General features: G+C 38.2%; 1 protein-coding gene across 1 annotated transcript in view; it reads left to right on the top strand.

Annotated features, from left to right (window-relative positions):
- The window catches only part of LOC136041922 (uncharacterized), a 29,907-nt gene extending 7,521 nt beyond the window's left edge, over positions 1–22,386 (top strand). The window contains exons 3-5 of the mRNA XM_065726721.1: positions 1,000–1,195; positions 10,997–11,172; positions 22,244–22,386. Coding sequence (XP_065582793.1) covers positions 1,000–1,195; positions 10,997–11,172; positions 22,244–22,300 — 429 coding nt within the window. The 3' untranslated portion in view covers positions 22,301–22,386. The remainder of the gene's footprint in view (positions 1–999; positions 1,196–10,996; positions 11,173–22,243) is intronic.
- The last annotated feature ends 4,641 nt before the right edge of the window (positions 22,387–27,027 follow it).

Below are 27,027 nucleotides of genomic sequence, written 5' to 3'. Positions count from 1 at the left end.
AACAAGAGCCAAGAGCTCATATGGCACTTGTGACGAGGTCGAAGAGCCAAGAGCTTCTTCCAACCAAGTTACCTTACGATCTCTCCACTCTCAGCGTTTCCTAAGATTTCTGGTCCCCCCAACTCCCCCAATGTAAGCGGATCTGGTCTGGATTTAAGATAAGAGCTCTGAGACACGAGGTCTTTCTAAATATCGAATTTCATTAAGATCTGATAACCCGTTCGTAAGTTAAAAACACCTCAAATTTTCCGAATTAACCGTCGTTCCACTTCCCTCATATGGTCGAATCGGGGAAACGACTATTTCTAATTTAATCCGGTCAGGTCCCTGATACGCCTGCCAACTTTCAGCGATCTCTATATTGATCACGTATCTAGTTTCAGATCTTCTTCAAGTAAAAATTGGGGTGGTTCGGGATTCGAGCCTGAGACTTCTCGCAGCCTAAGCGAGAAACATACCCCTAGACCACAAACCACACTTAAGAAGAACAATCATTTGTTTTATCGGCAAATAAAATTCTTCTCAACTATCTTGTTCGCTCGCTCCCTCCCAGATCGTCGAATCGGGGAAGAAACTATTTCAAATTTAATTTCGTCAGGTCCCTGATACGCCCGCCAACTTTCCTCGTCCTAGCTAATCTGGAAGTGCCCAAACTAGCAAAAGCGGGGCCGACCGACAGACAGACCGACAGAAATTGCGATCACTATATGTCACTTGGTAAATACCAAGTGCCATAAAAAGAGTAAAAATAAAAAAAAAACATGATAAGATGGCGCCAGAAAAAATCTTGGGGGATGCAGGGTCCCCCACCCCCCTGTATCCACCAGTGGTGGGTAGGAGAGTGAAAGGTTGAGGAAGGGGCAGTTCCCCGTATGCGGAATAAGTTCTGCTCATTTTAGGTTTAAACGTGATTCCTTACTTTTATTTGGGAAAAAAACGTTTTTTTTATCTATTTTTCAAACATTTCATATCTCGATTAATCTAAGATATATGTTTAAGGCAACAAATAATGGAACAACACTTGACCGTGTCGTATTTTATCAACACAGTGGCTGGTATACAAGAAACCCGGGCCATTACAAGTTGGTAGATGAAACTCATCCTGTTGCATTTGCTGGTAAGATTCGCCACGGACACTACCACGATGATGGCGGATCTGGTACATGCTGTTATTTTGAAGACTACCGGAACACGGGTAAGAAAGTAATTCAGTTACAATAAAATAAAATCAAATGCTTCCTTTTTATGGCACTTGGTATTAACCAAGTGACATATAGCAATCGCAAATTCTGTCGCTCTGTCGGTCCCTGTTTTCCTACTTTAGGCACATCCAGGTAAGCTAGGACGATGAAATTTGACAGGCGTATCAGGGACCAGACCAGACTAAATCAGAACAGTCGTTTTCCCGATTTGACCATCTGGATCTGGTGATATTGGGGGGGGGGGAGTTGGGAGGGGGAAACCTAGAATCTTGGAAAACACTTAGAGTGGAGGGATTGGGATAAAACTTGGTGGGAAAAATAAGCACAAGTCCTAGATACCTGATTGCTATAACCAGAACGGATCCGCTCTCTTTGGGGTAGTTGGGGGGGGGGGGGTAATTCTGAAAAATTAAAAAAATGAGGTATTTTTAACTTACGAACGGGTGATTGGATCTCAATGAAATTTGATATTTAGAAGAATGTCGTGTTTCAGAGCTCTTATTTTAAATCCCGACCAGATCTGGTGATAATGGGGGGGAGCTGGGAAGGGGAAACCTAAAACTTGGAAAACACTTAGAGTGGATGGTTCGGGATGAAACTTGGTGGGAAAAATAAGCAAAAGGCCTAGATACATGATTGACATAACCGAAACGGATCCGCTCTCTTTGGGGTAGTTGGGGAGGGGGGTTAATTCTGAAAAATTAAAAAAATGAGGTATTTCTAACTTACGAACGGGTGATCGGATCTCAAGAAAATTTGATATTTAGAAGGATATCGTGTCTCAAAGGTCTTATTTTAAGTCCCGACCGGATCTGGGGACATTGGGGGACTTTGGGGTGGGGTAACCTAAAATGATGGAAAACGCTTAGATTTGAGGGATCGGGATGAAACTTGGTGGGAAAAATAAGCAGAAGTCTTAGATACGTGATTTACATAATTGGAACGGATCATCTCTATTGGGGGGGGGGGGGGGTTAATTCTGAAAAATTAGAAAAAATGACGTATTTTTAACTTACGAAGAAGTGATTGGACCTTCATGGAACTTCATATTTAGAAGGACCTCGTAACTCAGATCTCGTATTTTAAATCTCAACCGGATCCAGCGTAATTGTGGGGGGTTAGTTGGGGGGAACCGGAAACCTTAGAAAATACTGAAAGCGGTGAAATCAGGATGAAACTGGATGGGAAGAATAAAAACTTGTCTAAGATACGTGACTGCCATAACCGGACCGGATCTGCCCTCTTTGGGGTAGTTGGGGGGGGGGGGGTTAATTGTGAAAAACTAAAAAAAATCAGGGATTTTTAACTTACGAACAGGTGATCGGATCTCAATGAAATTTGATATTTAGAAGGATATCGTGTCTCAAAGCTCTTATTTTAAGTCCCGACCGGATCTCGTGACATTGGAGGAAGTTTGGGGTGGGGGAACCTAAAATGATGGAAAACGCTTAGATTGGAGGAATCAGGATGAAACTTGGTGGGAAAAATAAGCAGAAGTCTTAGATACGTGATTTACATAATTGGAACGGATCCGCTCCATTGGGGGGGGGGGATAATTCTGAGAAATTAGAAAAAATGATGTAGTTTTAACTTACGAAGGAGTGATCGGATCTTCATGAAACTTCATATTTAGAAAGACCTCGTAACTCAGATCTCTTATTTTAAATCACAACTGGATCCAGCGTAATTGGGAGGGGGGCAATTGGGGGAACCGGAAATCTTAGAAAATACTTAAAGCGGTGAGATCAGGATGAAAATGGATGGTAAGAATAAAAACCTGTCTAAGGTACGTGACTGACATAACTGGACCGGTTCTGCTCTCTTTAGGGTAGTTGGGGGAGGGTTAATTCTGAAAAAACTAAAAAAAATGAGGTATTTTTAACTTACAAACGGGTGATCGGATCTCAATGAAATTTTATATTTAGAACGAAATCGTGTCTCAGAGCTCTTATTTTAAATCCCGACCGGATCTGGTGACATTGGGGAGGGGATTTGGGAAGGGGAACCTAAAACTTGGAAAACACTTAGAGAGGAGGGATCGGGATGAAACTTGGTGGGAAAAACAAGCACAAGTCCTAGATACATGATTGACATAACTGGAACGGATACGTTCTCTTTGGGGTAGTTGGGGGGGGGGTTAATTCTGAAAAATTAGAAAAAATGAGGTATTTTTAACTTACGAACGGGTAATCGGATCTCAAGAAAATTTGATATTTAGAAGGATATCGTGTCTCAAAGCTCTTATTTTAAGTCGCGACTGGATCTGGTAACATTGGGGGAAGTTTGGGGTGGGGAACCTAAAATGATGGAAAACACTTAGATTGGAGGGACGGGATGAAACTTAGTGAGAAAACTAAGCAGAAGTCTTAGATACGTGATTTACATATTTGGAAAGGATCCGCTCTATTGGGGGGGGGGGGTTAATTCTGAAAAATGTGAAAAAATGACGTATTTTCATCTTACAAAGGAGTGATCGGATCTTAATGAAATTTCATATTTAGAAGGACCTCGTAACTCAGATCTCTTATTTTAAATCTCAACCGGATCCAGCATAATTGGGGGGGGGGGCAGTTGGGGGGGGGGTACTGGAAATCTTTGAAAATACTTAAAGCGGTGAGATCAGGATGAAACTGGATGGGAAGAATAAAGACTTGTCTAAGATACGTGACTGACATAACCGGACCGGATATGCTCTCTTTGGTGGAGTTGGGGGGGGGGAGGGTAATTTTGAAAATTGAGGTATTTGTAACTTACGAAAGGGTGACCAGATCTTAATGAAATTTGATATTTAGAAGGATCTTGTGCTTTAAAGCTCTAATTTTAAATTCCGACCAGATCCTGTGACGGATCTTAATGAAATTTGATATTTAGAAGGAATTCATGTCTCAGAGCTCTTATTTCAAATCCCGACCAGATCTTTTGACATTGAGGGGAGTTGGAGGGGAAAAACTTGGATAACACTTTGAGTGGAGGAATCGGGATGAAGCTTGGTGGATAGAATATGCAAATGTCCTTGATACGTGACTGATGGAACCGTACTGGATTCGCTCTCTTTGGAGGAGTTGGAGGGAGGGGTTCAGTGATTTGGCGAGTTTGGTGCTTCTGGACGTGCTAGGACGATGAAAATTGGTAGGCGTGTCGGGGAGCTGCACAAATTGACTTGATAAAGTCGTTTTCCCAGATTCGACCATCTGGGGGGCTAAAGGGAGAGGAAAAATTAGAAAAAATTAGGTATTTATAACATACGAGTGGGTGATCGGATCTTAATGAATTTTGATATTTAGAAGGACATCGTGACTCAGAGCTCTTGTTTTAAATCCTGACCGGCATTAAGCCTCTTATTTTCCTTTTAAATCAATCTATTGATTCACAGAATTTTGTTAGAGCTCATACCATACGATCTCTTGGCTCTTAGCTCTTCATGCCTCGTCACAAGTGCCATATGAGCTCTTAGCTCTTGTTGTTTTTTACCTACCGCTTAAAACACCTTGTACTTTCTCATACCCTAAAATGGATTCTAATTTATTTTATTGTGACAAAAAGATATCTTCTTTGTGCTTAGGTATTACTTTTCTATTTTGCGGTAATGAAAAGACTATTTCTTGTTTAATGCATTTCCATTTTCCAGTTGCTGGTGAAAAAACAATATTTGAAGTGTAACTAAGCAAAAATATTGTCACATTTTGATAATTTTTGTCCAAAGGTCCATTTTATGATTAAATTCTCGGAGTACAAAATATTTGACTCTGCTGGATTTTTATGGCGCTTGGTATTAACCAAGTGACATATAGCAATCGCAAATTCTGTCGGTCTGTCGGTCCCGGTTTTGCTACTTTAGGCACATCCAGGTAAGCTAGGACGATGAAATTTGGCAGGCGTATCAGGGACCAGGCCAGATTAAATTATAAATAATCGTCTTCCTGATTTGACCATCAGGGGGGAGTGGTGGCCCGTAAATTCGGAAAAAATAGAAAAATTGAAGTATTTTTAACTTACGAACGGTTGATCAGATCTTAATGAAATTTGATGTTTGGAAGGATATCGTGTCTCAGAGCTGTTATTTTAAATCCCGACTGGATCTGGTGATACTGGGGGGGGGAGTTGGGAGGGGGAAACCTAAAATCTTGGAAAACACTTAGAGCGGAGGCATCGGGATGAAACTTAATGGGAAAAATAAGCATTAGTCCTAGATACATGATTGCTATAGCCGGAGCGGATCCGCTCTCATTTGGGGTATTGGGGGGGGGGGGTAATTCTGAAAAATTAGAAAAATGAGGTATTTTTAACTTACGAACGGGTAATCGGATCTCAATGAAATTTGATATTTAGAAGGATATCGTGTCTCAGAGATCTTATTTTAAATCTCGACCAGATCTGGTGACATTGGGGAGGGTGAGTTGTGAGGGGGAAACCTAAAACTTGGAAAACACTTAGAGTGGATGGATCGGGATGAAACTTGGTGGGAAAAATAAGCACAAGTCCTATATACATGATTGACATAATCGGAACAGATACGCTCTCTTTGGGGTAGTTGGGGGGAGGTTTAATTCTGAAAAATTAGAAAAAATGAGGTATTTTTAACTTATGAAAGGGTGATCGGATCTCAATGAAATTTGATATTTAGAAGGATATCGTGTCTCAATGCTCTTATTTTAAGTCCCGACCGGATCTGGTAACACTGGGGGGAATTTGGGGTGGGGGAACCTAAAATGATGGAAAACGCTTAGATTGGAGGGATCGGGATGCAACTTGGTGGGAAAAATAAGCAGAAGTCTTAGATACGTGATTTACATAATTGGAACAGATCCGCTCTATTGGGGGGGGGGGGGTAATTCTGAAGAATTAGAAAAAATGACATATTTTCAACTTGCGAAGGAGTGATCGGATCCTAATGAAATTTCATATTTAGAAGGACCTCGTAACTCAGATCTCTTATTTTAAATCTCAACCGGATCCAGCGTAATTGGGGGGGGGCAGTTGGGGGGTACCGGAAATCTTTGAAAGTACTTAAAGCGGTGAGATCAGGATGAAAATGGATGGGAAGAATAAAAACCTGTCTAAGATACGTGACTGATGTAACCGGACGGATCTGCTCTCTTTGGTTGAGTTTGGGGGGGGGGGTAATTTTTGAAAATTGAGGTACTTGTAACTTACGAAAGGGTGACCATATCTTAATGAAATTTAATATTTAGAAGGATCTTGTGCTTTAAAGCTATAATTTTAAGTTCCGACCAGATCCTGTGACATTTGGGGGATTGGAGAGGGAAACCGGAATTCTTTGAAAACGTGAAAAATGGGGCATTTTTATCTTACGAATAGGTGATTGGATCTTAATGAAATTTGACATTTAGAAGGAATTCATGTCTCAGAGCTCTTATTTCAAATCCCGACCAGATCTTTTGACATTGGGGGGAGTTGGAGGGGGAAATCTTGGAAAACACTTTGAGTGGAGGAATCGGGATGAAGCTTGGTGGATAGAAGAAGTCCGTGGTGGATAGAATGATACATAAATGTTCTTGATACGTGATTGAAGGAACCGTACTGGAATCAGATCTCTTATTTTAAATCTCAACTGGATCCAGCGTAATTGGGGGGGGGGGCAGTTGGGGGGTACCGGAAATCTTTGAAAATACTTCAAACGGTGAGATCAGGATGAAACTGGATGGGAAGAATAAAAACCTGTCTAAGATACGTGACTGACATAACCGGACCGGATCTGCTCTCTTTGGTGGAGCTGGGGGGGGGGTAATTTTGAAAATTGAGGTATTTGTAACTTACGAAAGGGTGACCAGATCTTAATGAAATTTGATATTTAGAAGGATCTTGTGCTTTAAAGCTCAATTTTTAAATTTTGACCAGATCCTGTGACATTGGGGGGATTGGAGGGGGAAACCGGAATTCTTGGAAAACGTGAAAATTGGGGTATTTTTATCTTACGAATAACTGATCGGATCTTAACGAAATTTGATATTTAGAAGGAATTCAATTCCTTCTAAAAAGTCCTTGATACGCAAATGTCCTTGATACGTGATTGAAGGAACCGTACTGGAATCGCTCTCTTTGAGGGGAGTTGGGGACGTGCTAGGACGATGAAAATTGGTAGGCGTGTCAGGGAGCTGCACAAATTGACTTGATAAAGTCGTTAGCTCTTAAAGTCTTAGCTCTTGTTTTCTTAATTTCCGAATAAATTAAAAAAAGAGCATGTAATTCTTTTAACAGGTCACCTATGATAACTGTCAAAATTCGAGTGATGCATAGGTTTGAACTTCTCGTATTAAAATTGACAAAAAAATGTTAATAAATGAATATACAACTTAAATTGGTAAAGGAAAACCTTCATAATATTATTTTGAAGTATAAAAATAAAAATAATATTTGTCGTGTGTTTTGTTATCTCTAAGTTTTTTTTAACTCCGTCATTCCTGAGTGTTTGTATAGCGGTATATAAATCATTATTTTTATCATACCTGTGCATAAAAAAAAGATCATTTAGTGACACCATCCAAAAATACGAGGTTTCGTGCTTGATTATTATTTTCATTTTACATTATTGTGAAAAGAGCTTCGAAAACACACCTTTTTGAGTTTGAACGGCTATTTAATATCAATAAAAAATTTGCCATAAATTAATATTTTCTTGTTTGGCAACTTGAAAAAAAGCAGAATTTTCCAAATTCTTACGATTTTCCTTCTTTAATTTATTTTGCGTCAGCTTCTTCAAAAAATAATGTCTTTAAAAAGAATTGTTCTATGCACCTTTGGTCCACAAAGGTTTAATCCTTACGAGGAGTGGGAGAGTAAAGACATGAAACACAAGCGACCAATCGTTTTGATTTCTTGGGAAGATTCTTTGAATCAATCCGGAGTAGGATAGACATCTCCCTGTGTAAAGGTATACTATACACACATTTGGGTTTTGTGCACCTCAAGCAAATCGTAAATATGGCTTAAAAAAGGGGACGTGAAGCACTTTCGCAACAGCACAGAGGTATGCATACACACAGACAAGCACTGAAACATCCGAACAGAATGACTGAATCCCGTTAATTCGGAAAAAAAAAATAGAAAAATTGAAGTATTTTTAACTTGCGAACGGTTGATCAGATCTTAATGAAATTCGATGTTTGGAAGGATATGGTGTCTCAGAGCTGTTATTTTAAATCCCGACCGGATCTGGTGATATTGGGGGGAGAGTTGGGAGGGGGAAACCTAAAATCTTGGAAAACACTTAGAGTGGAGGTATCGGGATGAAACTTGGTGGGAAAAATAAGCACAAGTCCTAGATACATGATTGACATAACCGAAACGGATCCGCTTTCTTTGGGGTGTTTTTTTTTTTTGGGGGGGGGGGGGGGGTAATTCTGAAACATTAAAAAAATGAGGTATTTTTAGCTTACGAACGGGTGATCGGATCTCAATGAAATTTGATATTTAGAAGGATATCGTGTCTCAGAGCTCTTATTTTAGATCCGACCAGATCTGGCGACATTGGGGGTTGGGAGGGGAAACCTAAAACTTGGAAAACGCTTAGAGTGGAGGGATCGGGATGAAACTTGGTGGGAAAAACAAGAACAAGTCTTAGGTACATGATTTACATAACCGGAACGGATCCGATCTCTTTGGGGTAGTTGGGGGGGGGGGTTAATTCTGAAAAATTAAAAAAATGAGTTATTTTAAACTTACGAACGGGTGATCAGATCTCAATGAAATTTGATATTTAGAAGGATATCGTGTTTTAAAGCTCTTATTTTAAGTCCCGACCGGATCTGGTGACATTGGGGGAAGTTTGGGGTGGGGGAACCTAAAGTGATGGAAAACGCTTAGATTGGAGTAATCGGGATGAAACTTGGTTGTAAAAATAACCAGAAGTCTTAGATGCGTGATTTATGTAATTGGAACGGATCCGCTCTATGGGGGGGGGGGGGGTAATTCTGAAAAATTAGAAAAAATGACGTATTTTTAACTTACGAAGGAGTGATCGGATCTTCATGAAACTTCATATTTAGAAGGACCTCGTAATTCAGATCTCTTATTTTAAATATCAACCGGATCCAGCGTAATTGGGGGGGGGGGTGGCAGTTGGGGGGAATGGGAAATCTTAGAAAATACTTAAAGCGGTGAGATCAGGATGAAACTGGATTGGAAGAATAAAAACCTGTCTAAGATATGTTACTCACATAACCGGACCGGATCTGCTCTCTTTGGGGTAGTTGGGGAGGGGGAAAGATATCGTGTCTCAGAGCTCGTATTTTAAATCCCGACCGGATCTGGTAACATGGGGGGAGTTGGGAGGGGGAAGCCTAAAACTTGGAAAACACTTAAAGTGGAGGGATCGGGATGAAACTTGGTTGGAAAAATAAGCACAAGTCCTACATACATGATTGACATAACTGGAATGGATCCGCTCTCTTTGGGGTAGTTGGGGGAGGGATTAATTCTGAAAAAATAGAAAAAATGAGGTATTTTTAACTTACGAACGGGTGATCGGACCTCAATAAAATTTGATATTTAGAAGGATATCGTGTCTCAAAGCTCTTATTTTAAGTCGCAACCGGATCTGGTAAGATTGTGGGGGAGTTTGGGGTGGGGGAACCTAAAATGATGGAAAACGCTAAGGAGGGGGGGGGGGGTTAATTCTGAAAAATTTGAAAAAATGACGTATTTTCAACTTACGAAGGAGTGATCGGATCTTAATGAAATTTTATATTTAGAAGGACCTCGTAAATCAGATTTCTTATTTTAAATCTCAACCGGATCCAGCGTAATATGGGGAGGGGGCAGTGGGGGGGGGGGGTACCGAAAATCTTTGAAAATACTTAAAGCGGTGAGATCAGGATGAAACTGGATGGGAAGAATAAAAACCTGTGTAAGATGCGTGACTGACATAACCGGACCGGATCTACTCCCCTTGGTGGAGCTGGGGGGGGGGGGGGTAATTTTGAAATTTGAGGTATTTGTAACTTACGAAAGGGTGACCAGATCTTAATGAAATTTGATATTTAGAAGGATCTTGTGTTTTAAAGCTCAATTTTTTAAATTTTGACCAGATCCTGTGACATGGGGGGGGATTGGAGGGGGAAACTGGAATTCTTGGAAAACGTGAAAATTGGGGTATTTTATCTTACGAATAACTGATCGGATCTTAATGAAATTTGATATTTAGAAGGAATTCATGTCTTAGAGCTCTTATTTCAAATCCCGACCAGATCTTTTGACATTGGGGGGGGAGTTGGAGGGGAAAATCTTGGAAAACACTTTGAGTGGAGGAATCGGGATGAAGCTTGGTGGATAGAATATGCAAATGTCCTTGATACGTGATTGACGGAACCGTACTGGATTCACTCTCTTTGGGAGAGTTGGGGAGAGGGGTTCAGTGATTTGGCGAGTTTGGTGCTTCTGGACGTGCTAGGACGATGAAAATTGGTAGGTGTGTCAGGGGGCTGCACAAATTGACTTGATAAAGTCGTTTTCCCAGATTCAACCATCTGGGGGGATAAAGGGAGAGGAAAAATTAGAAAAAATTAGGTATTTATAACATACGAGTGGGTGATCGGATCTTAATGAATTTTGATATTTAGAAGGACATCGTGACTCAGAGCTCTTATTTTATATCCTGACCGGCATTAAGCCTCTTATTTTCCTTTTAAATCAATCTATTGATTCATAGAATTTTGTTAGAGCTCATACCATATGATCTCTTGGCTCTTAGCTCTTCATGCCTCGTCACAAGTGCCATATCAGCTCTTAGCTCTTGTTAAGAGTGAAAACATTTTCAGTTGTCAATTTCACTTTAGGTAGTGCGAACAAGGCAATTGATACATGGCAAAATTTGGTATGGCTTCGGACAGACGAAACAGCCCTTGAATGGATGATGGACAACACCGAGTATATCTGGAATGGAGTAAACCTTCCCACATTTAGGAACATAGACTTGTGCAACTTGAAAGGCTGTAAAGGCTCTTATTTACAGGTTTGTCAGAATCATTTTGTTATCAATACGGATCAGTCAGAAAGGGACCCAAGGACAGTGAAAACAAAACGTAGCTTTCGAAGTATAGAATCCAAAATCAAAAGGCTGACATTGAATTGCTTGCTATCGTTTTTAAGAACAGGGACCTATTATTATACCCATTTTTGAGAACAAGTATATATTTATGATAGGAACTGAAGGCCACTAAAGGCACATTCACGATTGGATTTTATCAATATCGAAATTTAGCTAGCGCTAATTTGAGCCCAATCAGTTTCTTTGTAGGATGTTTTGATTGGCTAAGAAATCCTCATTAGTTCAAATTAGTACAAGCTGATTCTCGGTATTAGTAAAATCTTATTGTGACTAGCCCTTAATCAACGCAAAGCGATTGTCTCGGTCGATTCATGGATTAATAGCAGCTCAATAACTAGACTGAAAAAATAACTGCCTTAAATGTTAACTTATGCAAAAAATAATCAGAGCTGGTTTGAATTTTAAGAAAAAGGAGAAATAATATTATTTAAGGCTGATTATTCTATCTAATGACCGTTTAGGTTCTTTCATATCCACTAAAAAGATTTTCTCGCAATAGTACCAAACAGTTTGAACTGTTGTAAGGACCCGGCTCAATAGTAACCAAAACTCTAAAAAAGGAATTTTGATACCAATATATCCATCAGAATAATCATATTTTATGCTGATTTTAAATATCCAAGTTTCACTAAGCTTAGCTTTACTTATCAAAAGTTAAGAGCCTGAGAAAATGCTCCTTATTTTTGGAAAAAGGGAGGTATTGACGAAGGGGTGAACCCCCTTACATAAGTAATAACAATGTACGAATATAGAAGTTCGTTGCGTAAGTTAATTTGTAAGTTATGTTTATTTATTAATATTAAAAACATTCGTAAATAAAATTAAAAGTTCTAGTGGCCTTTTTAAGTAACAAAAAACTGAAGAGCAACTAGGCCCTCTCTCCACCCCCTTTTTCTCAAAATCGTTCGATCAAAACTCTGAGAGAGCCGTTTAGCCACAAAAAAGTAAAATTAATATGCAAATTTCGTTTTATTTATTATGTACGGTGAGTCAAAATCAAAACCAGCATTAATTCAAAAACGATCAGAAATAACAAAAACAAGTTTTTTTTTAACGGAAAGTAAGGAGTAACATTAAAACTTAAAGCGAACAGAAATTATTCCGTATATAAAAGGGGCTGTCCCTTCCTCAACGCCCCGCTCTTTACGCTAAAGTTTGACTCTTTTTCATATCTCTACTTTTTAAAAAAATATAAAACTTGCGTAAAGAGCGGAGTGTTGAGGAGGGGGCAGCCCCCTTCATACACGGAATAATTTCTGTTCGGTTAAGTTTTAATGTCGCTCCTTACTTTCAGTTAAAAACAAAAAAAAATTTTATTTAATTAAAATAATGATCCATAGTGAGGTGGACTCGTCTGAAAGCGTAGATTTACATTATCACATTTAAAGAAAATACTTTAAAAATCACGTTTTTTAGCATCTTTTTATATTTTCCCATGTACAAAGTGTTTACTAACCAGCCAAAAATACTAGCCCTTGCTCGGAAAGGTTTATTAGCTTATTATATACTTATGGTACGTAATTTGCTTCTGACATCTGAAACTTCCATACACCTATAACATCTGTAATTTTTCTATTGCTTCATGATAGAAAAAAAAACAAGTTTTTTTTAACTGAAAATAAGGAGCTACATTAACATTTAAAAGGAATAGAAATTACTCCGTATGTGAAAGGGGTTATCCCCTCCTCAACTCCTCGCTCTTTACAATGATGTGTGACTCTTTATCACAATCCTACTTTTTAAAACAATAAAGAACTTAAGCGTAAAGAGCAAGGCGCTAAGTAGGGGATGTCGCTCCTAACTTTCAGTAAAAAAAAAAACTTGTTTTTTTTTTATTTCTATCATGAAGCAATAAAAAAATTACAGATGTCATAGGTGTATGGAAGTTTCAGATGCCAGAAACAAATTACGTAACATTCTGCAATTTCTGTTCGTTAAGTTTTATTGTCACTCCTTACTTTCAGTTAAAAAATCTTGTTTTTTATTTAATTTCTGAACTTTTTTTAATTAACGCATGTTTTGATTTTAACTCTCCGCACATGAATAATTAAAAAGAAATTTTCGTATTATTTTTTTTTCGGCTAAATGGCTTTCTCATAGTTTTGATTGGACGATTTTGAAAAAAAAGGACCGGGGAGGAGGCTTAGTTGCCCAACATTTTTTTTGCTACTTAAAAAAGGCAACTAGAACATTTTATTTTTACGAACATTTTTATTAGTAAAAAATATACGTAACTTACGAATTAACTTACGTAACAAACTTCTATATTCGTATACTTTTATTACGTACATGAAGGGGTTCGTCCCCTCGTTAATATCTTTTGCTCTTTACACTAAAGCTTAAATTAAACCATTACTACATGTATACACTGGTTGAAGTTTGTAAATTACAGCCCCTTCCACGGGACTGTGGGGTAGTAAGTCCTTCCCACAAACATAGTAATTAGGTTTTTCGACTATGCTGAATAAAATGGCTATCTCAGAATTTCGATCCGGTGTCTTTGGGGAAAATGAGCGTGAGAGGGGGCCTAGGTGCCTTCCAATTTTTTTGGCCGCTTAAAAAGAGAACTAGAACTCTTAATTTCCGCTAGAACGAGCCCTCTTGCGGTATTCTACGACCACGGGGTCGATACAATCACCCCTGGAAAAAAAATCAAAGAAAAAACAAAGAAAGAAACAAACAAATAAACACGCATCCGTGACGTGTCTTCTGGCAAAAAATACAAAATCCCACATTTTGTAGATATGAGCTTTAAACTATTACAGTAGGGTTCTCTGATACACTGAATCTGATGGTGTGATTTTCGTTAAGATTTTTTAAATTTTAGGGGGTGTTTTCACCTATTTTCTAAAATGAGGCAAATTTTCTCAGGCTCGTAACTTTTGATGGGTAAGGTTAAACTTGATGAAACCTATATATTCAAAATCAGCATTAAAATGAGATTCTTTTAATGTGACTATTGGTATCAAAATTTCGTTTTTTTTAGTGTTTCGTTTACTATTGAGCCGGGTCGCTCTTTACTGCAGTTCGTTACCACGAACTGTTTGATTATACTTAATGTGAATCTTGATATTTAAGGGGAGACGATACAGTTACGACATATTAGCTATGCTGAAGAGATACAATTCTAAGAACACATAGGTGGTTGAATGAAGACTAACAAGCAGATTTTCTATTTGTTACGTGAATTTCAAAAGACGAAATCGCAGATAAGGCAGGAAGTGGGTGCTTATGAAAAACTTTATTCTGCTTTCATCATTAGCCTTCAGTCAGGTGGAGGGAGGAGTAAACTAAAACAAAAATAATTAAGATACAGATAATTCCTAGCAGATTGACCGCGACAAGAAAGCATTCAATTTCTTTTAGAAAACTAATTATAAAAACTTTCCCCACAAATAAGGTTTTTCAAAGAAAAGCAGAGAGCTACATTTAACCAAAAGAAAGCACAAATAGAGTCAAATAAAAATTCAAGCTTAAAACGAATATAAGCCACAATTAAAAAAGCCGAAAAACCGGGAACAAATAAATATCATAAAAGGGCAAAAAGGCCTCAATGTATTTTTTTTTTCAGAGCAACTTCACATGGAAGGGATGGTCGCAGAAACTTCGGAGGGGTTCATTCAATTGGAAATTAAAAGTTTTAGTATCCTTTTTAAGAATCAAAGAGGTCAGAGGGCGACTAGCTCCTTCCCCTCCGCACCCGATTTCAGCCGCCCTCCTTTCAAGGACATGCGATCAAAATTTTTGAATATTATTTATGTTCTAAATAGTCTAAAGGTCAAATAACTATGCCTCTGGGGATGCCATAGCCTAATACATCCTGAGACAAGGGCTGTAAATTATAAAAGTTACCCATTGTGTTTGATTGGGTGTTAGCCTCTCCCCAAGGACATCGGATCAAAATCTCAAGATAGCCCCTTTCTTAAAAATAGTCTAAAGGTTAAATAATTATGCTTCTGGGGTAACATGACCCGGAACAGACTCTGAGGTAAGGGCTATAAGTTATACAAGTTGTCTATGGTTTACATAAAAGATTTGTTATTGCGGAAAGTGGAATATCTGATTTTGGCTCTCCAAAAAGGCTCGAGGTATTATTAAGGTACAAGTGAGGGGAATGTTAAAAAAAATGTTGAAAAATTGATGAAAATAATGAAAATTTCGCATTTATGCGAAAGTTCAGTTAATAAAGAAAGGTATGTTTAAATAAATCAAAAGACACTCTGTGCATCCAGCTTACAAAAAGGCGTATCTGCCAAATTTCAAGAAGATCTAAGGGTATTAACTTGAGCTTTAAGGGTCACTACTAATGTTACTACTACAACAGCTGCAACTGCGACTAATATCGAATATGACTGCGACTACTTGCGGCTACGACTACTTATGACCACGTTTCCTCGTGACTATGAATGCATCTGCTGACGACTACGACTACTTCAAATTGCGATTACTTCCAGGCAATTTTTAAGGAGATATTGACCAACATCAAAAAGGATATATGCATGCTGGTCGTCAAAAGGGTGTATCAGCGATGTCTCAGGAACGACTGGGGGTTTAAAGTTGAAACTTTCATGTAGATGAGTCATCGGAGGGTGGCCAGCAGCCTTATCCTTTTTAGATGCCCCTCTCCATCCACACTGATCCAAATCGCAAGAAAAGCGATTTTATTCAAAATAGCCCAAAGGTCTATAATTCTGCCTCTGGGGTGCAATACCCCCCAAAGCCCTTGGAGAGAGTATTGTAAATTACAATCTGCCTATTCCTTACATACAGGATTTATAGTTGAGACCCTAGGCTTGTCCAAGAAGTGTAAGAGTATTAATATAAAACTTTGGTGAATGTTCAGGGGTAAGTTGAACTAAATCAAAAGACACTATTTGCATTCAGGGTATGAAAAAGGCGTATATACATTATCTTAGGAGCACGTTAGGGTAATAACTTAAAATTTTCAGGGCTACCAATACTCCTAATACTACTACGACTGCAATCACATGCAACTTCGATTACTTCTACTTGCGACTACTTTCAGGAAATTTTGAAGGGGATATTAAAAAACATCAAAAACACATTATGTGCATGCAGTTGTCAAAAGGGTGTATTAGCAATTTCTCAGGAACGGCAGATGGTATTAAGTTGAAACTTTTAGGTTTTGCTGAAGGGGGAAGTCAGAAAGTGGTTGGGAGGGGAAAGAAGACATATTTAAATGCCTGCCTAAAGACTAATGAAATTTTGATAACACCACTTCGTTAAAACAGTCTAAATCTGATAACTATGCCTCTGGGGATGCCCTGTCCCGAAAACCCCTGGGGAAAGGATTAAAAATTATGCAATTTGCCTATTGTCTATATGTAGGATTCAAAAATAACAAACGGAGGATTGTTTAATACTGAGTGGGTCCGAAAAGCCTAAGGGTATAAGGTGGAGCTTCAAGATATGTTGAGGGATATATTAAACTAAATCAAAAGACATAATGCGTATCCAAGTGTCCAAATAGCGTATCTACAACATCTTAGAAGTAACTAAGGTTATTAACTTGAAACTTTTAGGGCCACTAGTACTCCGACTGTAACTGTGACTACTTGTGTTTGGGACTACAACTACTTGTAACTGCGACTACTTCGGACTGTAACTGCAGCTTCTTGAGATATTGACTACTTTCAATTGAGACTACTGTCAGAAAATGTTGAGGCTGATGTTAAACAAAACCAAAACACACCATGTGCATGCTGGATCTCACCAAGTGCGAAATTAATCATTCAACGATTTTTTTTATCTGATACTGAACTGCGAGCATTAGTTATAACGTTCATTTTTGGTTTTCCGCAGTAGGTTCTTCCTTAAATGGTGTTTCATTCGAGTTGAGTAAATGTTGTGGAAGCGTTTTTTGTCTAAGATTCTTGTTTATTTGCTTTAATTTTTCCCTTTGTTTCTGCAGAGTAGTTCAGCTAAATTCTCTTTTATTCTGCTTCTTTTCCATGTACCACAAAGTACTTTTGCAAACTACCAATGCCATCCATTTTTTCGTGCTGCGTTTCTTTCATGTGGCTCAAAATCTTTGACTGGAATCTACTAACTGGAACTGGATCACTGGCATCTTATTATCTCGAGGATTATTATACCCGCATTTATGTACCGCCTGTTGAAGCTAGATATTCAATCGTCACGAGTCTCCAGTATAAAACTGACGGTAACAAAGTGCAGTATCCAAACTAGATTTATGAAAGTCTTTTCTTGGAGGTAATTGGGAAAAAAACATATAAGGCGAACTATTCTTCTCAAAGCCCTCTGAAAGTCCATGTTAAAACTATTAGACATTTATGTACCGTATTGTTTAAACAAATTGAAATAGAATTTGCACGAAAACTATAATTTAGAAAGCCCAGTAAAAAAAGAAAGAAAAGAAGCCAACATAGGTTTTAGTACTTGATCAGGGCAATAAATAGAAAGCGAAAATCAATGCCCTTACACATCTGCGGTTGCCACAGAAACTAAAAATATTTACCATGGTAGAGATACCCTGGTGTTTTGCTATTTCGTTCCGCCTTAACATAGATAAAGATGTGTATTATTTTTTTTTGTATTATTTATGGTTTTAGACCAGTGCACTTCGTATCGAAGGAGTTATTGTAGAAACTTCGAAAAGGGCTTATTCAATTGGAAATTGGAAGGGTTAGTACCCTTTTCAATAGTCGGAAGTGATTGGAGGGCAACTAACACCATTCCCACGCCCACTATTTCCCCAAACACATCCAATCAAAATTTTGAGATAACCGTTTTGTTCAACGTAGTTGAAAGGTACAGAAATTATGCCTTTGAGGATGATCCCCCCCCCCACATCCCTCAGGGAAAAGGTTGTAAGTTATGCTCTGGGGGAATATAATGTTTATATAGAAAGGGTGATCATATAAACATCGAAGGGGGTTCATTAGATTGGTAATCAGAAGTTCTACTACCCTTTTTAAGATTCAGAGTGATCAAAAGTGGATAGCCCCCCCCCCCAAACTTTGTATTTTCCCGAATGCAACATAGAGAAATTTTGAGATGGCCCTTTGTTGTCGTTGAAACTTCTCTTTCGATTGGAAATTGAAGGGGCTAATGTCCCTGTTAATAGTCATCAAAACTGAATGGAAGGGAACTAACTCCCCCCATACAGCCACAATTTCTCCAGACACATCCATTCAAAATTTTGAGATAGCCATTTTGTTCAGCGTAGTTGAAAGGTTCAGAAATCATATCTTTGAGGATGACAACCCCCCTCCCTGTCGCCCTTTGGGCAAGGGTTGTAAGTTATGTCCTGGGGCCATACAAGGTTTTTACAGAAAGGGTGGGTCGTATAAACCCTGCCTGAATTAAAAAAAAAATTCTGCTCCGTTTGATCAAAATAGAGAATTTACGTTTCCAAATGATAGAAGTTTCTCTAGAACTAAATATATCCATCTCTGGCACAAAACAAGAGAAGTTACAAGGATTTTTCTAGATTTCAGGGAAAGTAGATGCCGGGTTTTAGTTTTCTTCCGTTTACTTGGATCGCTTATCCATACTCTACAAGTTACGGCAAGACCACCCAATCAAGTTTGGCCATACAAACTAAAAGAGTTTATAATGGACGAGATGGGTTGATTGTTTATGGTATTGAATCCCCTTAAGAAAAAAAGGAGGCAACATTTTTCTGGGGGGACGTTTTATTTTGACCTACAGTCAGGAATTTAGCTAGAGCAAAGGGCTTGGATTAAAGAAATCTAACGGTTAAAAACAACAATTCACTAGAATTAATTGTGTTGCGAGAGCAACACTTTGGTTTTGTCGTGTTTTTTTTTTTTTTTTTTTTTTCTAGCACCCCGATTTCAGCTTATTCCTAGAAAGTGGTAAGGGTCTAACCTCTGCGGTTTTTACGGAAAGTGTGGGCCTTAGGCCGGATTGATGAATATGACTTTACATTTTGGAAAGCTTCGTAGAACTCTTGCCTGGGGCCAAAAAGGATGGTTTTTGCTTGTCCTTGAGCCAGAGCCTATAGTGTGTGAAGTGAAGAGGAGTTGTATAGCCTATGTCAGAGAGGACTATCTGAAGTTATGCAGCCAAGCTTTCGTTTCATCAAACCATGTTTCTGCTTTCGAGTGGAAAGCTCCGTTCTAGCAGGCAAGCAGGCAGGCACCAGTTTCAAATTGAAGATGGACTAAAATCTATAAGTGTTAAATATATGCGACAGTTACCCTGCCCCACAGCCAATATATCTTCTTTGAGTGATAAATAGAAAAATTTAGAGAAGCAAAAAAGCGGATTTTCCCACGGGTCCGAAAGTGCTGCCATCTATTGTTTCTACCCATTTCTGTTCGTGATTTCAGCTGAGTTTATCATTCGGTTTTTAGCACTTGGGATTGCGGTAGAGAAATGGTATCAGATGTGCCTCTTAAACTTTAAAAGTTCTCTCATTGCTAAAGAAATTAGAGTTTATCCTTTGCTCCTTTCTAAGTGATGACGTTAGAATGGCCTACGGCAAAAAAGTCAATTTTTGAACTAAGACAGATAGATTTTTTTTCGACGGCAGTCGATAGCTTTTGATGAGCGATCAAAGTATATGTCATCCATTTTTTTGTACAAAAATTCCTTCATGAGATATACCAGTTTGAAAGTTTAAAGGGGTTGACAACTTCAGTAGTAAGGTACATACTGAAACCAAAAATAGGCCGATACCAATTGTGAGACATATAGGGGAGTTGTAAGCAACAGTCGGCTGTTAGCTCATAATCATCCTCGGAAATTAGGGGTTCACAACTCTTACTAGTTGGTGTACCTATTTTTTGTTTCCGTTGTATTTGATGGTAAGACCAATTTGGTTCCAGTGGTAAGACATGTAGGGGACTTGTAATTAATAATCGGCTGTTACGCTACAATCATCTTCAGCGTTGAGGGGTTTGCAACTTTTGCTAGTTGCAATGAGGGGTTTGCAACTTTTGCGAGTTGCTGTACCTATTATTTGTTTCCGGTGTATTTGATGATAAGACCAATTTGGTTCCAGTGTTGGTAAGTAAGACATGTAGGGGACTTGTAAGTAATAATCGGCTGTTAAGCTACAATCATCTTCAGTGATGAGGGGTTTGAAACTTTTGCTAGTTGGTGTACCCATTTATTTGTTTCCGGTGAAATTGATGTCTTATCACGGGAGAAGGACTTGTAAGTAAGAATCGGTTCACTTTGGGCTAGAAATTTGTGCAAATTGGTGCACATTGTATTCGATCTCTGTAAATCTGACGGCAAGAAAGTTTGTATCGATGGTCTATCACTCACTTACGCAACGGGTGCAAACGATACAATGAGGTAGTTTCGTAATAATTAATAGAGTATCATCTATGGTATTTTGATCCTGTAAAGTTACGGATAGCTTTATAATACCAACTAGATTATATAAGATATTGTTCCAAGTTTTCATCCATCACGATGTCTACGATTGAAAAGGATAAAGGTCATCCAATGGTCATGAACAGTTACGGACAGCTTCATAATACCCAATAGGTCGTATAAGATAATGTCCCAAGTTTTCGTAATAATTAATAGAGTATCATCTATGGTATTTTGATCCTGTAAAGTTACGGATAGCTTTATAATACCAACTAGATTATATAAGATATTGTTCCAAGTTTTCATCCATCACGATGTCTACGATTGAAAAGGATAAAGGTCATCCAATGGTCATGAACAGTTACGGACAGCTTCATAATACCCAATAGGTTGTATAAGATGTCGCAATTTTTCACCAGTCCCAATGTCTACGATTGAAAAGGATAAAGTTCAACCGTCTGCAAAGTCAATTTAGTCCCTGTTTTCGATGTTCTGTATTTCTTTAAAACCTGACTTAACATATAGCCATGTGATTACGGATTGTGTCATCAGCTCAGGAAAAAACTCTTTTTGGAACATATCATTTTCAGAACCTAGGTGGGTTGACAAGTTCAGCGTGTAACAGATAGCGAAGTAACAAAACCAAAGTGTTACTCTGTGATGAAGGGTTAGCAGATTTTGGTAGTTGGTATACCTATTATTTTTTGCCAGTGTATTTCATGGTCGAAACGATATGGTACCATGTCTATCGGAGGGAAATGGACTTGTAAGTAGTTATTTCCTTCACGAGATACATTTTGAAAGTTTAGATGGGTTGACAACTTCAGTAGTAAGGTAGACACTGAAACCCAAAATAGGCCGATTGCAATTGTGAGACATGTAAAACACTTGTAAGCAACAATAGACTGTTAGACCATAGTCGTGTTCGGCAATGAGGGGTTAGCGATTTTGGCTACTTGGTGTACCTATAGTTCTTTTCAAAAATCAACTTTTGAACTAATAGATAGAATTTTGTTTGTCAACGGCGATCGATAGGCCTTGATAACGATACGGTACCATGTCCATCACGGGGAGATGGACTTGTAAGTAAGATTCGGCTAAAATGTAAAAGGGGTATTCCTGTTATAAATTTTCCCTGTTTATATTATACAGATTTTAAAGTCAACTGCAGTATTTGCTACTGGAACTATTTTTATCTCGACGGAGATAAGATTAATATCAAATAGGGATAAGATGAATCCCAGTAGCAAATACTGCAGTTGACTTTAATCCTTATTTGGAGAACCAACTATTTACGCAACCAATACAGATGGAAACAATTCAGTAGAGTCGCAGCTATGTTTTCTTCACTCTACAAACTCACGTATAACTTTATGATGCAGGTGTCTATAGTATTTATTTTAAGATCCTTACAGATTAACAACTTCAGCGTTTAATCGAAGCGAGGAAACAAAACCAAAGTGTTGCTCTCGCAACACTTTACTCGGCGAAGCCGAACAAACGTTGCCGCAACACCTCACGTTGCCCATGCAACGTAGATCTAGTTTTTTCTAAAACTGACTAAAGGTGCTTCATATACAGCTAGTACATGATTGTCAGCTCTGCAAGTTTGTTTGTTTCACTGTCACTTATTTTTTTTTAGGTTTGCTCAACATGTGGATGTGCAAAAACTGATGTCGACGATGACAAAATAGTCTAAGGATTCTGAAAATAATTCCAGAAAACTACATGAAATAATACTAAGATCACTAGCTTAAAACGCTAATAAAGCATATCATTCACAAATTTTTTCTGTCTGGGCACCTTTTTTCTTATTTACAGAGCAAGCTATTACATGGATATGTTAATACGGTGACCGTAAACGAATATGGAAAATCAACAGTTTTCTGCAGAAAAAAAACTGTGCAAACATACCAGGCTAGAGGAAACGGGGGGACACCTTGAGGAGACCCAAGGAAATTTTTTTAAAATAGTTGTTTGAAACTAACTTTTCAATGCATCCGACTTAACTTTTCAATTCTACACTTAAAGGTAATACTTTTCAGTTACTTGTACCTTCGTACCCTTGTTTACCTTTTGGTTACTGGTATTCTCACCTTCGGACACCGCACGGGTTAATCATTGCCAACTAGGATCCTGACAACAGTTTCTTGCTTGCTCGGCTAAATGCACTACACCAACCCTTATCTGGTCACTCTAACTCTCTTTTGTAACTATCTTCAGGACACTGAACGAAGCTCACTCTACAGGTATGCTAAGCTCATTTTATGTCTCCGCATGTGGCACAGAATCAGCATTATATTGAAGAAGTACTGTATCCCAGATCCTTTCCAAGGTGCTAAAGAAGACTAAACGAAATTAAAACTGATGTAATCAAATGGGGTTTAGCCTACTACTGAGGTTTCATACCTATGTGGTTTCATAGTGACAATTTTTCTTCCACTTTTCTTTTTTTTATACACTCTGTCTTTGCAAATTTCTAATTTTGATGGGCAACAAATCAAAAATAATAATTGCTTCCTCGACAACTTTTTTTGAGAATTTTAAGAAAGTAGCAGAGCAAAACAAATAAAACTTTTGAAAATCATCCCATATTCAGGACAGCATTCTTTATATTAAAAAATCCACCCTCAACCTCAACCTAAAAAAAAAAAAAAATAATCAAATTTGTGAAAGAGCTAGAGCAGCAAACTTTTCGGACTTAGAATTAGCACATATTTTTTAGTTGGATAGTGAAAGAATCATTTGTATAGCAATTTGTTTGAGGTTGATCCCTTTTTTTTCACAATTTTCCTAGAAACTCTCCCTCAACCTCATTCTCTCTCGAAGCTTTAAGCCCCAAATAATTCTTTTGGCTTTTGACATTTAGTTTCATGTTCATCAGCAAAAAAAATGGGAATAGAAATGACATATCTAATCCCACTTGCTGGTATTTACTCAGTCGACATATTTTGCCTCAACCTCAAATTCAACCTAAAAAAAAAAAAATCAAATTAGTAATAAAGATAGGGTGGTAAACTTTTCGGATTCAAAATCCAGACATATTTTTTAGTCGGATAGTGAAAGAATCATTTGTATAGCAATTTGTTTGAGCTCAAACCACATTTTTACTAGACTATATGTCAGTTCTTCTAAGTTTTATTAACATAAAAACTTACCATATGTCATTATGGGTAATAAAGAACATTCATTCATTCAATTAAAAGCGCAAAAAGCTATTAAACAATTTTGAAGGAAGTTTTGATTTAATTTCTCTTGTTTTTTTTTTTTTTTTTGGGGGGGGGGGGTTGTTTTATATATATGGGGGTTTATATAACCCCCCCCCCCCCAAAAAAAAAAAACAAGAAAAATCAAATCAAAACTTCCTTCAAAATTGTTTAATAGCTTTTTGCGCTTTTAATTGAATGAATGGATGTTCTTTATTACCCATAATGACATATGGTAAGTTTTTATGTCAATAAAGCTTAGAAGAACTGACATATAGTCTAGTACTGACATGTTTGTTTTGGTTTCCTTTCTTTTATTGTACTTCAACAAGCCACTTTGTTTTTCAAGCCGACATATTTTCTTTGTTGTTCAAGCCAAGAGACTGTAAGTTTCCTATATAGGTGCTTCTGACAAGTGGTTCTAATAGTGTACATTGTGTTTCGATTTGACACTATTTTTAGGAGTTATGGGTTATTGTATTTCTTAGTATGGGACGTGATCGTCTCTTACTAGGGTGCTAGCTACTGCTGCAACCTGGATGACCAATAGGCTAACATACGATCGAGGTTCAATGGAATATCCATGCCTCGGATCCTAAAGCGAAAAAAAGTCCAATTACGCATATTTGAGTTACCAAGCCCTACCCCCCCCCCCCCCTACCGAAATATTCAAGTTACAAAAGTAAAAGAAGAAATTAGTAACAATTTGATCTTCTTTATTTTTCACACATGTTACCTAGAACCATGTCGAACTAAATGTTTATATTCAACATTGTCATGAGATACAAGAAAAACAAGAGCTGAACTCGGATGAATTGCATAGCAATATTACCAAATTATACCAATTACTCTTAGTAAAACCCTTCTGCCATTTAACATTCTTGTGCAAATTGCAAAGTTAACATAGAAACACAATGAAGAGTTATGAAATTTTCCTACGTTAATAATTAAGAAAGATAAGCACCTGAACAAGACCTGGACCCTACTCACCCATCCAATCACCTAGGACAAATAGTACAGGTAAACACAATCAACCAACAAGAAGGGTCCATGGACATGCAACATTGCCATTAGTAAATGTAAGCCATCATCAAATCGAAAGTAAAACACCTCAAATCTAATGAGTTATCCCCAAGGTATAACTTTCTACCAGAGCTTCTCAGAGGATACACACTTGCCTATATGGGTTTCGGTGCTTTAAATTCCTGCTCGAGGCAAGTGACCCGCCTATCATAAGTTCTTTGTGATATTCCTGTGATACATGAAGCTTGTGAAATACATGCATATTAGGGTCATCAAAAACACGTACAAAATGAGATTAGATCTGTCCTTGCTAGAAGAATTCAAAAAGCAATTTTAGAACAGTCCTATGTCCCAGAAATCCCAAGTAGCTAATAAGATAAACAGCTTTATTGGTCTCTGGGAACCATTATAATTTAACAACCTTCAAGCTGGCACGGATTCGAATCGAAGTATTCTTAATCGAAGACCCAATCGGGAGACCTAAATATGTTAGTACTATGGTGGGTGCCACCTAACTATCACCTAAACAGACACTATCGGGCATATAACTACCGTGTAAATTAAAGAAGAGGACTTGGGACTTCGCAGCATTCATACTTAGTCCTATTTGTAGATATCTATCAGATAGGTTATCAAAACTCCGTTGAAGACTAGCTATTGACCAGCACGGATTTAACAGATCGTCCGCACAACAAAGCACTGATGTATCCATCCCTTTTGAAATGCAACTAATAGGTAGGCCAATCTGCGCAGGAAGAGACGCGTTGTTGAAGATAATCGGTGATGTGATGGCTCCTTGCTTTATTCCGACGTAAACAGGGAGCTCACTATCTGAAAGTACATTTCCCAACTTCAAACGAACTTTTAGATGCCTATACATATAACATAATGGGAAAATTACATCAAGACTAACACCAAGGCTGTGCAACTCCAACATGGCCTGCGAGTGGAAAAGAGAACCAAAGCATTCATAACATTGTATGCCAGAGTGCTCCTAGACCCTTCATTATCTCTCAGTATATTACAGAGACTTTTAAGGGCCTGGAAGCAATCTAAACCAAACTGGAATGGTGGCATAATATACTTTTCTTTTAAGTGGTCAACAATCAGAAGCTCAAATATCTTCGCAAAAACACTTGACACAGTCCCTGGCCTATATGATGAACATGATAATTTTTTTTTCTTTTTCTGAATTGGCCTATTCACTCCAATGCATAAGCTGTCCAGAACGACACCAACGTTAAAAAACATTTGAAAAAGTAATGCAAGATGATTATAGAGGAGGTCACTTGCAGCAATAAAATACTCAGCACAAATACTGTCAGCGCCAGCCGAGAATTTCTTTTTTCTAAGCTTCAACACAGCCTCCTTAAAAGCAGATGGTGTTATCACAACAGAATTTGGTTTTTGACAGGAATCAAGCAACGAGGCCATCTCACTATCGAAAGAAATTTCTACACTGCTGTTGGGTTTTACAAACTGACTTATGAAATGGGCAACCCACTCAAACTCTGGAATGCTATCGGGGCCCTCATGGTTCTGCTTCTCAGAAAGAGGGCGAGATTCCCAAAGGTAATTAGGGTCATTTATAATTTTCTGGAAAGTAATCGACTTGACCGCCGCTAGATGATCCTGCAGAGCATTCCTAAATATTCTCTTAGAATAAATCCGGACCGCATTTACAACCCCGGTCCTTGGCCTCTCGCACTTGTCCCAGAGCTGCAACCACCACTTCGCCGTAACACAGGCCGATACTAGAACTGGGTTACTAGATCACCTGTATTTCTCACTCTTGCAACATATCCGCCTCACTGGAATTGCAGCCATATCAGAACATTTCAGTGCACATATTATTTGCTCACAGTACAGGTTTAATTTTAACCTTAATTCATTTTCACTTAGGTTGAGATTTGGCTGTAACAGATGGTATGGAACCTTCAGTTTCACTAGGATACCGTCGCAGACTCACGACATTCTGGTACACATAAGTTACTCCATATCTTCTTCAAGAACCACTTGGGCTGAGTCATCAGCTTTGGTACCCACGACGGGTATCAAGACACATATAGGGATATGGTCGCTGGTGGCCTGATCGTCCATTACTGTCACACATTGGACTTGGCTGCCTGAATACAGTACATGGTCCAGATATGACGTAGTGCTAGTCTGTGATATGTATGCAATTCTAAGTAATGAG

The sequence above is a fragment of the Artemia franciscana genome, unplaced genomic scaffold (genome assembly GCF_032884065.1).
Source record: "Artemia franciscana unplaced genomic scaffold, ASM3288406v1 PGA_scaffold_49, whole genome shotgun sequence".
NCBI lineage: Eukaryota > Metazoa > Arthropoda > Branchiopoda > Anostraca > Artemiidae > Artemia > Artemia franciscana.
Note: the sequence above shows the minus strand (reverse complement) of the source record. Positions and strands in the feature narration are given on the sequence as shown.